The sequence below is a fragment of the Hypanus sabinus genome, chromosome 11 (genome assembly GCF_030144855.1).
Source record: "Hypanus sabinus isolate sHypSab1 chromosome 11, sHypSab1.hap1, whole genome shotgun sequence".
NCBI classification, from domain to species: domain Eukaryota; kingdom Metazoa; phylum Chordata; class Chondrichthyes; order Myliobatiformes; family Dasyatidae; genus Hypanus; species Hypanus sabinus.
The window spans coordinates 90,013,929-90,027,055 of record NC_082716.1 but is presented as its reverse complement, the minus strand read 5'-3'; the positions used below and the strand labels follow the sequence as shown (position 1 = coordinate 90,027,055).

General features: G+C 44.9%; 2 protein-coding genes across 3 annotated transcripts in view; both read left to right on the top strand.

Moving 5' to 3' along the window:
• Positions 1–13,127, top strand: part of dars2 (aspartyl-tRNA synthetase 2, mitochondrial) — a 91,709-nt gene that overhangs the window by 4,228 nt on the left and 74,354 nt on the right. For both annotated transcript variants that reach the window (XM_059984881.1, XM_059984882.1), the window contains exon 2: positions 3,980–4,079. In XM_059984881.1, coding sequence (XP_059840864.1) covers positions 3,980–4,079 — 100 coding nt within the window. The remainder of the gene's footprint in view (positions 1–3,979; positions 4,080–13,127) is intronic.
• LOC132401626 (general transcription factor II-I repeat domain-containing protein 2A-like) lies at positions 4,531–7,080 on the top strand. The gene is made up of 2 exons (XM_059983645.1): positions 4,531–6,622; positions 6,708–7,080. Exon 1 carries the CDS (start codon positions 5,136–5,138, stop codon positions 6,204–6,206), a length of 1,071 nt encoding a protein of 356 aa, XP_059839628.1. The 5' UTR covers positions 4,531–5,135; the 3' UTR covers positions 6,207–6,622; positions 6,708–7,080.

Here is a 13,127-nt window from a genome sequence, read left to right as displayed (position 1 = left end):
GTTTGTAGTCTGTGGTCTGTGAACGTGGCCTTCTAAGAAGTACATGAAATGCCGGATTGCTCCCGGTCGAAAGCACTGTACTTGAGTTCAGGTGGTCATAGGTGCTTGCTGAAGAATGCCAGGGGTTGCCAGCGCCCCTTGATGAGCTGCTCCAGCACCCCACCGACCGCTGTGTCGGATGCCTCCACTGTGAGGGCAGTCAGAACGTCCATTCTGGGGTGGACCAGCATCGCGGCATCTGCCAAGGCTTCCTTGGCTTTAATGAAAGTGGCTGTGGTCTCCTTGTTACAAGTAACGTCCTTGCCTTTACCCGACATCAGGGTGTACAAAGGGCACATGATACGGGCTGCTGAGGGGAGGAAACGGTGGTAGAAGTTCACCATACCAACGAACTCCTGCAGGCCTTTGACCGTTTTGGCCGGGCAAAGTGGTGGATCGCGTCTACCTTGGCGGGCAGAGGTGTTGCCCTGTCTTTGGTAATCCTGTGGCCCAGGAAGTCGATGGTATCGAGACCGAACTGGCATTTGGCTGGGTTGATTGTGAGGCCGAAATCACTCAGGTGGGAGTAGAGCTGGCGGAGGTGGGACAGATGCTCCTGACGATAACTGCTGGCTATAAGGATGTCGTCCAAATAGATGAACGCAAAGTCCAGGTCGCGTCCCACCGCGTCCATTAGCCGCTGGAACGTCTGTGCGGCATTGTGCTGTTTTGGGGATGTCTTCAGGATGCACCAGGATTTGATGGTATCCCCAGACGAGGTCTACTTTGGGAAAGATTCTTGCCCCATGCAGGTTTGCTGCAAAGTCCTGTATGTACGGCACGGGGTAGCAGTCTGGAGTTGTAGCCTCGTTCAGTCTTCGGTAGTCGCCGCATGGTCTCCAGCCCCTGGCTGCTTTGGGCACCATGTGCAGGGGGGAGGCCCATGGGCTGTCGGACCTCCGTACGATCTCCAATTCCTCCATCCTCTTGAACTCCTCCTTCGCCAGGCGGAGCTTTTTCGGGGGGAAGCCTTCGTGCGCGGGCGTGGAGGGGTGGTCCCTGGGTCGGAATGTGGTGCTGTACCCTGTGTCTGGGCATGGCTGCCATGAACTGCGGTGCCAGAATCGATGGGAAGCCCGCCAGGATTCTGGTGAATTCGTTGTCCGACAGCATGATGGAGTCCAGGTGTGGGGCCGGCAACTTGGCTTCACCCAAGGACAACGTCTGGAAAGTCTCGGCATGTACCAGTCTTTTCCCTTGCAAGTCAACCAGCAGGCTGTGAGCTCGCAAGAAGTCCGCCCCCAGGAGTGGTTGGGCCACCACGGCCAGTGTGAAGTCCCACGTGAACCGGCTGGCTCTGAACTGCAGCTGCACTGTGCGGGTGCCGTAGGTCCGTATCGTGCTGCCATTTGCAGCCCTCAGGGTGGGTCCTGGCTTCCTGTTGCGGGTGTCATACCCCATCGAGGGCAAGACGCTGATCTCCACTCTGGTGTCGACCAAGAAGCGGCGTCCTGACTGTTTGTCCCAGACGTACAAGAGGCTGTCCTGGTGGCCAGCCGCCATAGTCATTAGCGGCAGCTGGCCCTGGCCCTTGCAGGGCGGGCAACAAAGACGAGCTTTTGTGCCCCACCACTGTTCACTGGCCTCCTCACTCCTGCCTCTGTGTTGTGTGCACCCCCCTGCCGGGCCTGGTTTGCTGTTGGGCACATGGTGTGGTAATCTGACCGACAAACACCACGCTCTCCCTCTTGACTTTCCACAGCACGTCTGTCCGGGCAGCCTCCTTCCGGGGATCGCTGAAATCTGTGTTGGCCAGCAGCAGATGTATGTCCTCGGGCAGTTGCGCTGGGAATGCTTGCTCGAACATGAGGCAGGGCTTGTGTCCGTCAGCCAGGGACAGCATTTCATTCATCAGTGCTGATGGCAGTCTGTCTCCCAAACCATCCAGGTGAAGCAGGCGGGCACCTTGCTCATGCTGTGAGAGGCCAAAGGTCCCAATGAGCAGTGCTTTGAATGTTTCATATTTGCCTTCTTCCGGGAGCGACTGTATGAAATCCGCAACCTGGGCGGCCGTCTCCTGGTCAAGGGCGCTCAACACATGGTAGTAATGCGTGGAATCAGAAGATATCTGCCAAATCTGGAACTGGGCTTCTGCTTGGCTAAACCACACGCGTGGTCGCAGCATCCAGAAAGTCAGCAGTTTTAGCGAAACTGCATGAACAGATGAAGAGTCAGTCATCTTTGGTCCAAATCCTGTTTGGACTGTCGGGGTCAATAATGTAGCGATGCGCTACAAACAGCACTGAAATAATGACAGGCAGTGGGTAAGTCGTTTGGAGACTAGTTTATTCAAACCACGGCACTGGCATTTAATCCCTGGCGCCCGCCCTCCAGGCGGAAATGACGTCAGAGATGCATTACCAAAGTCTCCCCCCGCGTGCTGGCTATTTGTGAGCCGGTTTGCCTGCGCAGAAAGTGGGTCGCCACATTACCATATATGGCCTTGAGATTCATTTTCTTACAGGTATTTACAAGAAAATAAAGAAGTACAATTGAATTCATGAAAAGCTATATATAAACTATCACTGACAAACAACCAATGTGCAAAAGACAAATTTTGCAAATAAAAATTAAATAATACTGAGAACTTGTGTTGCCACTGTTGAAAGTGAGTTTGTAGGTTGTGGAATCAGTTTAGAGTTGTGAGTGAAGTTATCCACGCCAGTTATAGCTTTCACACCGATACAAAAATCAGGTAGATAATGACAAAGCCTGAGCCTGGTTGTGTTGAACCTAAAGCTTCTGCCTAAAAGTAGTCATGAGATGGAGGAATGACCTGGATGGTGGGGTCCTTGATGATGGACACTACTCTCTTGTGGTAGCACTCGAAGTAAATGTGCTCAACAGTAGGAATAGCCTGTCAAACTGAGAAAGCATGGAGTCCGCAGGATTGGGTCAGGATAATAGGCTGATAAGTGACATATGGAATATAGTTTAGGGAAGTGTGTGGTCATGCATTTTGGGTGAAAGAATAGAGATGTGGACTGTTTTCCAAACAGGAAGAAAATTCGGAAATCAGAGGTGAAAATGGACGTGAGAGTATTTGTTAAGAATTCCCAAAGGTTAACTTGCAGTTTGAGTCGGTGGAAAGGAAGGCAACCACAATGTTTGCATTCATTGTGAGAAGGTAGAATATAAAAGCATGATGTAATGCTGAGGCTTTAGAAGGCATTGGTCAGACTGCAATTGGAGTATTTTGAGCAGTTTTGGGCCCCTTATTTAAGAAAGGACTTACTGGCATTGGAGAAGGTCAAGAGGAGGTTCGTAAGAATGATCCTGGGAATGAAAGTGTTAATGTATGAGAAGTGTTTGAAAGCTCTGGGACTACTGGCTGGAATTTGGAAGAATATGTGGGGAGGGAGGAATCTCATTGAAACCTATCAAGTATTGAACGACCTAGACTGAATTTAGAGGTTGTTTCCTATATGGAGAAGTCTAGGACCAGAGGGCACAGCTCATAATACAAGGATATCTCTTTAAATCAGAGAAGGAGAGTAATTTCTTTAGTCTCAGGGTGGTGAATATGTGGAATTCATCGTCACAGAGGAGGCCAAACCTGGGGTATATTTAAAGTGGCGGTTGGTAGGTTCTTGATTCGTAAGGGTGTTAAAGCTTACAGGGTAAGACAGGAGAATGTGATCAAGTGATGTCATGGTGGAGCAGACACGATGAGCTGAATGCCTAATTCTGCTCCTGTCACTTAAGGATCTGTTTATTACTGCTCTTTGCTTTGTTTTAACCTGTTAACCAACTTAATCCACTCAATTACAGGGCCATCATGTCAACTCTAACAAAGTGGATTTCTCACTGACTACAAAACCTGTGAGCGTTGAGTGGAATCCATGTATTCCTCAGCTTCCGAAAACTTTTGCGACTTTTTTTCTCCCAAAAAAAGATTTGGTTTGATAAATAATGAAATTCCTGTTTGCTTCCACCATAGACCTGAACAGTTTTGTTTCTCGGACTCATACTTGTGGAGAGCTTTGCGCTGCTCACATTGGTCAGGAGGTTAGACTCTGTGGCTGGATTCAGTATCAAAGGTATGTACTAAATATTTTTTCCTGTGCTGATTTATAGATTAGCAAGTGTGTTGTTTGTACACTTAACAATGATTGAGTTTATATCAAGTAAAATTCAAGAAAGATAGGGTCAGATGTGAGTATAGATGCTATTAGTAAGGAGAAGGTACTTGGGAAGCTGAAAGATCTGAAGGTAGATGAGTCCCCAAGGTTCTGAAGGAGGTAGCAGACAGGAGGTAAAGAGAGGGAATAAGGATGGCCTGGTTGGATGCCGATGACTAGTGGTTTTCCGCAGGGGTCAGTATTGGGGCCACTTTTCACATTATATGTCAATGATTTGGATAACAGAATGGACTTTGTGGATGATACAAAGATAGGTAGAATGGCAGGTAGTATTGCGGAGTACGTGTCTTTTGGAATATCCGCGCCCATGGGGGGGGGGGGGCGGGTTGAGGGAGGCTTAAAAGCAAGGCTGTTTAGTTCGAATAAAGTTATTCGACTGCAGTTTACTGACTGCATGAGCACACCGCTACAACGTGTTTTTATTGCTATTAATATACGTCACCACTGCCAATACCTGACACCCGGCAGTGCGCGATTTCTTTAATTTTTCGATCCAAGGTAGGCTAACTATGGAGAATTCTGAAAAAAGAAAAGTGACTGAAGAAAACAGAACGTTTAATGATACGTGGACAGATTCATTTGCTTTCACTGTTGACGAGACTGGTTTACCGGTATGCTTAATATGCAGTGAGAAACTAGCAAACAACAAAAAGTCAAATGTCACAAGGCATTTCCAGAATAAACACGCAACCTTTGCTCAAAAATATCCGGATGGAGATGAGAGAAAAAAAGCCGTTTCGGAACTGATGCAGAAGGTTGATCTGAGCAAAAATCATTTCAAGAAATGGATGAAGTCTGGAAAATCAACTACATACGCTTGTTATATTGGAAATAGTCAGGCACGGGAAGCAGTTTACAGATGGTGAATATATAAAATAATCTTTCATTAAGATTTCAGAACATCTATTCACGGACTTTAAAAACAAGAGTGAAATTGTGCAGAAAATCAGGGATATGCCCCTCTCTGCAAAGACTGTCAAAGACAGAACCATAAAAATGGCAGAAGACATCACAAGACAGCAAATTAAAGACATCAATTCAGCTGTGGCCTACTCGATTGCCTGTGACAAGTCTAAAGACAAAGGAGTTATTGAACAAATAGCGCTGTTCTGCCGGTATGTAAACTCTGCCGGGCCACAGGAAGAACTGATTGAGTTGATACCTCTAAAAGACCAAACACCGGGGGAGGACATCTGTGAGGCTGTCTTGAATTGTTTAAGAGCCAAAGGAATAAAGACCACCCACCTGGTGTCAGTAGCTATTGATGGGGCACCGAGTATGACAGGAGCGCACAAGGGATTTGTGGCTTTACTGCAGAAGTCGCTGGACAGAAAGCTGCTGACTCTTCACTGCATCTTGCACCAAGAGGCACTGTGCGCTCAAACATTTCCTCCGGAATGCACAGAAGTAATGGATGTTGTCATTCAGATTGTCAATAAAATAATGGCAAAAAGTTTAAATCACCGTCAATTCCGTTTGTTACTGGACGAGCTGGAAAGCGCATATTCTGATCTCCTGCTGCACAACAAAGTCCGGTGGCTGTCCAGAGGGGAGGTGCTGAAACGCTTTGTCGCGTGTCTGGAAGAAGTGAAAACTTTCCTGGGCAGCAAAGGGCTCACCTTTCCTGAGCTGGAACAGCCAGAGTGGCTGGAAAAGCTACACTTCATGGTAGACATGACAGCGCACCTGAACACGCTGAACACAGCTCTTCAGGGGAAAGGACGCACAGCCCTACACATGTTGGAGGATGTTTTGGTATTCGAGAGCAAGTTGACAGTGCTTGCCAGAGATTTACAGAAAGGCACTTTGTCTCACTTCCCCAATTTGAGAGAGTTCAAACAAGGTCACGACATGATAAATTCAGAGTATTTACATTCTGCAATCATCACAATGCAAACATCGTTTCGGAAACGCTTCTGTGAGTTCAGAGAGGAAAAAAAGCACATTATCCTTCCCGGTCACTCCCCTAAGCATCGATCCATCCCTACTGAATACAACTGCATTGGCAGGTGTGAGTCAACCTGATCTCGAGATGGAACTGGCTGACATAGCCGACAAAGACATATGGGTGTCCAAGTTTAGACGCTTGACAGCAGACCTTGAAGATGTTGCCCGTCAGAAGGCCGTTCTTGCTCAGAATCACAAATGGAGTGATATTGAAAACCTCCTAAAACCGGACAAACTTGTGTTCGAAACATGGAATGCTATCCCCGACATTTATGTAAACATTAAAAAGTATGCGCTTGGAGTCCTGTCGATCTTTGGATCCACATATGTATGTGAGCAGGTGTTCTCCAACATGAACTTTATTAAAAACAAACATCGTGCATGCCTCACAGATGACAGCTTGCGATCCTGTGTAAAGATGAAGGTGATGTCATACAGCCCTGATGTGCAGATGCTGTGCGCTGAGGTCCAGGAGCAGAAATCCCATTAACCAAGTATGATAAATATCTTAATTGCCTATTATTTTACGTATATTCATATTTTTTCATTGTTCAGTGAAATAGTCCTTTTATTTTTCAGGTTGACAGCTGGCTGACGTTATTTTTGGTTTGCTGCTGGCGGAAAATTTAAGTTCGGCGTTTTTCATAAATACAAGAAGGACTCAAATAGACATTGAGTATTTTACTTAAAAGTAACCTTCAACCCAACGTCTTTTTTTCGGAGTTCAAAATGTTTTTGTTGCATGCAGAAATGTAATTTCGTTTTCTCTGCAGGAGTTCATCAATTTCATAAATGCAACACATTATAGTTTGTTTATACATAGCATAAAGGCAAAAAAAACCGTATGCAGTGTTATTTCATTTTAAATGTCAAACGTGTTTTGTGGCTCCCAGTGTTTGCTTTTCTGTGGAAAACCGGTCCAAGTGGCTCTTTCAGTGGTAAAGGTTGCTGACCCCTGGTCTAGGTCAAGAGGGCACGGCTTCAGAACAGAAGGATGTTCTATTCTGAAGAATAGAGATGAGGAATTTCTTTATCCATAAAGTGGTGAATCTGTGGATTCATCGTGGAGGTTGATAAGTTCTTGATTAGTAATGGCAACAGAGGTTACAGAGAGAAGGCAGAGGCATGGAGTTGAGAGGAATTCATGATTGAATGGCAGAGCAGACTTGATGGGCCACATGGCCTAATTCTGTTCCTCTGTCTTATGGTCTTCCCTTTTAATTGTAGAAACGCTGACAAGGATTGTTACTGAACTCTGAATTTTATATATTATTGTTTAAACAGATTTAACAAGAATAATAAGACACAGTAAAGTCAATGTTTTAGAGGCAGATATAATGAACATGTTCAAGTCTGAAATTCCATTCAGCATGTAGCTTCTGAGGTGTGGCTATTTGAGTTACTGTCATCTTTCTGTCAGCTTGAACCAGTATACCCCATACCTCATAAAATGGCCGCTGAGTGTATGGTTAAGGCAATGCAATGTAAGCAGCTAGCAGCAATATAGTTTCATAATTGAGGGCTGATCTTTTAAACCTGAAAATTGCAGTGGAAGCTACTGCAGTAAACAGTTTGCATAAAGCCATTAAAATGAATAGCCAACAGTACAAATCCTAGAAAGAACCAATAGACAATGCAGAATAGATCACCCAGAAGATAAGGCTGCAGCTGGAAATACCAGGGAGGCCTCTTCATCTTTGAAAACATGGTTGCCAAGGAGAGCATCAGGTCAGACTGAAGCACAGAGCCCTAAGGCAATCCTTTGTTGGCATGCTTCTGGATTATGTGTAGTCATTAGAAAACAAGATTGAGGATCTCAGGGCATGATTACTGGTAGGATATGAGGGGCTGCTATGTACTCTATTTCACAGGCATGGATTAACCCAACTCACCTGACACGGTGTCTAGTTCATTGATCCACCGCATGGCCCAGATAGCAGTGTCAGGTAAGGGAAAAGGTGGCTGTGTTTTAATGATAAACTCATCATGGTACACAGACACAGTGGTTTTGTTACATTCCCGCTCCCCCTGCCTGGAAGATCTTGCACTGAAGTGCTGACTATTCTACCTGCTGCAGGAGTTTTCTCCTGTTCTCCTGACTGCATTCTACATCTTGCCTCAGACAGATACCAAGCTCACACTTGAGAGACTTAATGCTGTAGCCAACAAGAATAAAGTGGCAAACCTTGTCACCCGTTACATCGTGGCAGATGACCTGTATCAGTTTAGCTTAAGTAAGTGTCTGCATAATCACAATCAACATTATCTGAAACACTACACATTCGACCACTGCTATACCACCATTAAGTATGCCTTGGTAAATCCAACTACCATGTTCTGCTGCTTCTGCTTGTGTGCAGAGATTGAAGAATGCACCACTGATGAAAAGCTGGGTGGCAGAGGCAGAGAAGTGAATTCGGGATTGTTTAGAGTCAGTAGATTTGACCATGTTCAAGGATTCATTAAAAGACCTAAGTGAATATGCCACAGTCATCATCAATTTCATATGGAAATACATGAACAAATGTGTAGCCACAAAAACATTCCATGCCTTCCCCAACCAGAAGCCCTGAATGAACCGGATTTGTAATTTGTTGAGAGCTAGACTGTGGCATTTCGTGCTGGCAGTCAAGAATCCTAGTCGTCCAGGTGCAACCTCTGGATGGCCATGAGAGTGCAAAGAGGCAATTTCAGACTAAACTGCAATTACAGCTGGATGCTCAGCAGCACTGTTACATCCTGCAGAGTGAGATTGGTTAGAATAAGTGGCAACTGCCCAATCAGTGCCTTTTGTGTATGCTTTGAAAGGAAGAAATATCTTTCTCAAAGAAATACCACACATACTGGATGACCCGATAATTTCAGTCTCTGAAGCCAACAACTAGGCTTTCTTCAAGTAAATGAATCTATGAAAAGCATTTGGTCCAGACGGTGTACCTGGCTGAATACCAGTGATCTTTGTGGACCATCCAGCTGGAGTATTTTTGGATATATTTCACTTCTGCATCGTGAAGTTCTGATCTGCTTCAAAAAGACATCTATTGTATGGGGTCCCAAGAAGAGCATGATGACCTGCCTCAGTGACTACTGTCTGGTAGCCTTTACGTTAATCACAATGAAGTGCTTCAGTATGCTGGTATTGGGCGTATCCAACTCCTGCCTCAGAGAACACCTGGATCTGTTTCAGTTTGCCTACTGCCAGAACAGTGAAACAGCAGATACAGTTTCTCTGGCTCTTCAGTCTACTCTGAGTGAAGTGGATAACTGGAAATACATGAGGTTGCTGGTCTTCAACTACAGCTTGGTGTTTAATATTGTTATGTACCCCGTAACTGGGTCACTTACCAGCAAAAATAGAGAGGTCCGTTGAAGTCTGATGGTACTATTTTTAACAGTATTTATTGATAAAATACACAAAAATAATATCAATGCAAACATACAGATAATATACGTCATCAATACTAAATCTAAAAGTGCGGGTATAATAATAATAAGAAATAGCTCTATCGCTGTCTAGGGGATAATGTATTGTCCGATGGAAATATAAAAGTCACTCAAGTTCATTCAAGCTGCAGCTTTTGGTTGGAGAGAGAGACGGAGGTTAGAACTTGCCTGGTTTTCCGTTTTTTGATGTCGATCCTTTGAAATGGCGTTGGTGGTGATCTCTTCCTTAGCTAAGCCGCCTTCCGTGGTAGGGCCTCAATCCCGGGGCAACGGGAAAGGACACATGTGGGCCCTCCACCAGCTATCGCTATTAAACGCTGTCACGGAACTTCTAACGTTTCTCCTGGTGCGTGTCAAGGGCTGTTCCCCAGACCCTCTTTTATCCTGACTCACAGGGTCTCAGATGTCAATCAGGGTGGAATGATGCCATCCCCCAACCAGCCCACATTGCCTGAGGGCTTCCATGAAGTACAGTACTCAATACACAATTCTGTCTCCAAGAGACAATGACCTGTTCCGCGGCTTTGTATCACTGGGGCCAGGACATTCCAAACGTCTCTCTCTCATTTCCTGGGTCTCCTGACCTGACTTAATACCGATCTTGCGATTCTCAAAAAGGAAAGGGGGGGGGGCACAGGCGTAACAATACAATCATCCCATCCAAACATCATCAAGCTTCTAGACCTCCATCTGCGACTGGATACTTAACTTCCTCATTGGCAGTCCTCCATCAATGAGGATTGGTCACATCTCTGGTTTAAGATGGCACTGGTGAAACACAGCAATGACTTGTTGGCAGCAAGCACAACTATTAACTACTTTATTGTTCACTTTTTTTCTGAAAATCGATCACTGCAATCAGTAGCCTATAATTACCCTTTTGGAGTTGAGCTTTGCCTGTACGACCTGGCATTTTTTGCAGTGTGAACTGAAGTCTCAAAGGTGCGGGACGGTTGTGGCTGAATTGAGAGTGGAGAAGGAGCTAATGTTTGGCCATTGCTGGAGCAAACTTGCATGCAACGTGAAATGGCAGGACCAAAGTGAGGCATGGTCGAAGTACAGCCTGGGTCCAAGACTGGGAAAAGGCTAGTCATTTCATTCCCACTTTCATCAAGGGGGGGGACGCTACGTAGGGGACACCAGGACCTCCAGACTCAAAAACAGTTACCGTAAATTCTGGACTATAAGCCGCTACTTTTTTCCCACGCTTTGAACACTGCGGCCTATACTACGGTGTGGCTAATGCATGTTTTTTTTTCATGCCGCCAAAAACATTTTGCCTCGTAACAGTAGACCAATAAAATTGATGAGTAGTTCACAGAGGTCCAATGAAGTTGTACGATAAATCAAGCACACTTTCACAATTAAATTATTGTAAATCAGTCATTTGTACTCACCCTCATCAACATGGAAAACACTCGAAGAAAAGCATATGATGCAGCTTTGAAGTTAAAGGTGATCAATCTGGCGGTTGAAGAAGGAAATCGAGCTGCTGCACATAATCTTGGCATAAATGAATCGATGGTGAGACGGTGGAGATGCCAGCGTGAAGAACTGAGTCAATGCAAAAAGACGACAAAAGCTTTCAGAGGTAATCATAGCAGATGGCCCGAACTTGAAAACCTTCTTGAAGACTGGGTTAACACACAGAGAACAGGCAGCCACGGTGTTTCCACCATGCAGATCAGACTGAAGGCTAAAGCAATCACCACCAAAATGAAAATCGAAGATTTTAGAGGTGGGCCATCGTGGTGTTTTAGATTTATGGGATGAAAAGGCCTGTCCGTCAAGGTACGCACGACTCTGTGTCAGCAGCTCCCTCCCGACCATGAGGAAAAACTTGCTAACTTCCGCACATTCACTCAAACAAAGATAGCGGAGAATTCCATCGGGCCAGATGATATCATAAATATGGATGAAGTACCTTTGACGTTTGACCTGCCTCACTCGGACTGTTAATAAAAAAGGTGACTCGTCCATCACACTGAAAACAAGTGGCCATGAGAGAACGCATTTTACTTGTGTTCTGAGCTGCACAGCATCCGGACTAAAGCTTCCACCGATGGTGATTTTTAAGCGGCTGACAATGCCAAAGGAAAAATTCCCAAAAGAAATCATGGTGAAAGTCGATAAGAAAGGTTGGATGATGGAGAGTCTAATGAAGGATTGGCTGAGAGAGTGCTACTCCAAGCGACCAGGGGGATTTTTTCACAGAAAAAAACGGCGCTGCGCGTTGAGTGGGAGGCTTGGATGACTAGCAGCGAGGAATCCTTTACCAAAACAGGACGCATGCGAAGAGCATCTTTAACTCAAGTCTGCCAGTGGATCCTAAATGCGTGGAGCCGTGTCACAACATCCCCCATCACCAACGGGTTTCGAAAGGCTGGACTGCTGCGTGATGAAGAGGACCGCGTGCGCTCAAGTGAGAGCGACAACGAAGAGACTGAAGTGAGTGACGAGATCCTGAGGTTGTTCAATTCGGACACTGAAGAAGAGGACTTTGATGGTTTTAGTGCGCAGGAGGAAGATGAAGAAGGCGATCAATAACTTTTCCTGGTAGGCTGCAGTATATATATTTTTTTTACCAGTCGTTAGGAGATATTGGAATGTTGTCCGTGCACTGTTCAGTAAAAGAAGTATACGCAACGTAATTTGTGTGTTACCGATACGTACGTATATTTAAAAGTAGCTGTGTTACAGGCACTGTTCGATTAAAAAGCATTTGCAATATGTATTTGTTTACGTTACCATACGGATTTAATTAAAAGTTAAAAAATCCTCACGTGTAATATCTTTCTGTGTAAATATCTCATATTACAACGTGGGATACCTGCGGCTTAAAATCCGGTGCGGCCTGTACAAGTACAAAGTTGATTTTCTTTCTAAAATTAGAGCATGCGGTTTTTAATCAGGTGCGCTCTGTAGTCCGGAATCTACGGTACTTTTCCAAAGCAGTGAAGCTAATCAACACTTCCATCCAATAACTCACCCTACAACAGCACAACTTTACCATTTCTTGTCGGTCATCTTACATATAGACACTCTTGTACCTCCTGTCATTTTGTGTATGATCAATTCATGTATATAAGCTATCTTATGTATTTATATTTGTGCCATTTTTATTATTGTCTTTATCTTATTGTGTCTTTTTGTGCTGCATTGGATCAGGAGCAACAATTATTTTGTTCTCCTTTACACTTGTGTACCATAAATTACATCTTGAATTGATTTTGAATAATAGACATTATTTCTACTCACCACTGAGATTTACACTTCATCCCTTTGATTAGGTTAGGTCAGATTAGGTTTAGAACAGGGTTCTCAACCTGGGATCCACAGACCCCCAGCTCAATGGTATTGGTCCATGGAATACAAAAAAATTAGGAACCCCTGTTCTAGAACAACCTCATCCTTAATAGAAATATTAACGCAGCTGTGTGCAAATTCCTTAAGTGTATAATACTTTGGTTCATTTTTTTTTACTGTTATGCTGCTGCAAGCTGCTTGTTTGATTATTGTTGAAGATAAGAGATAGGAGAATCGTATGCCATCCAA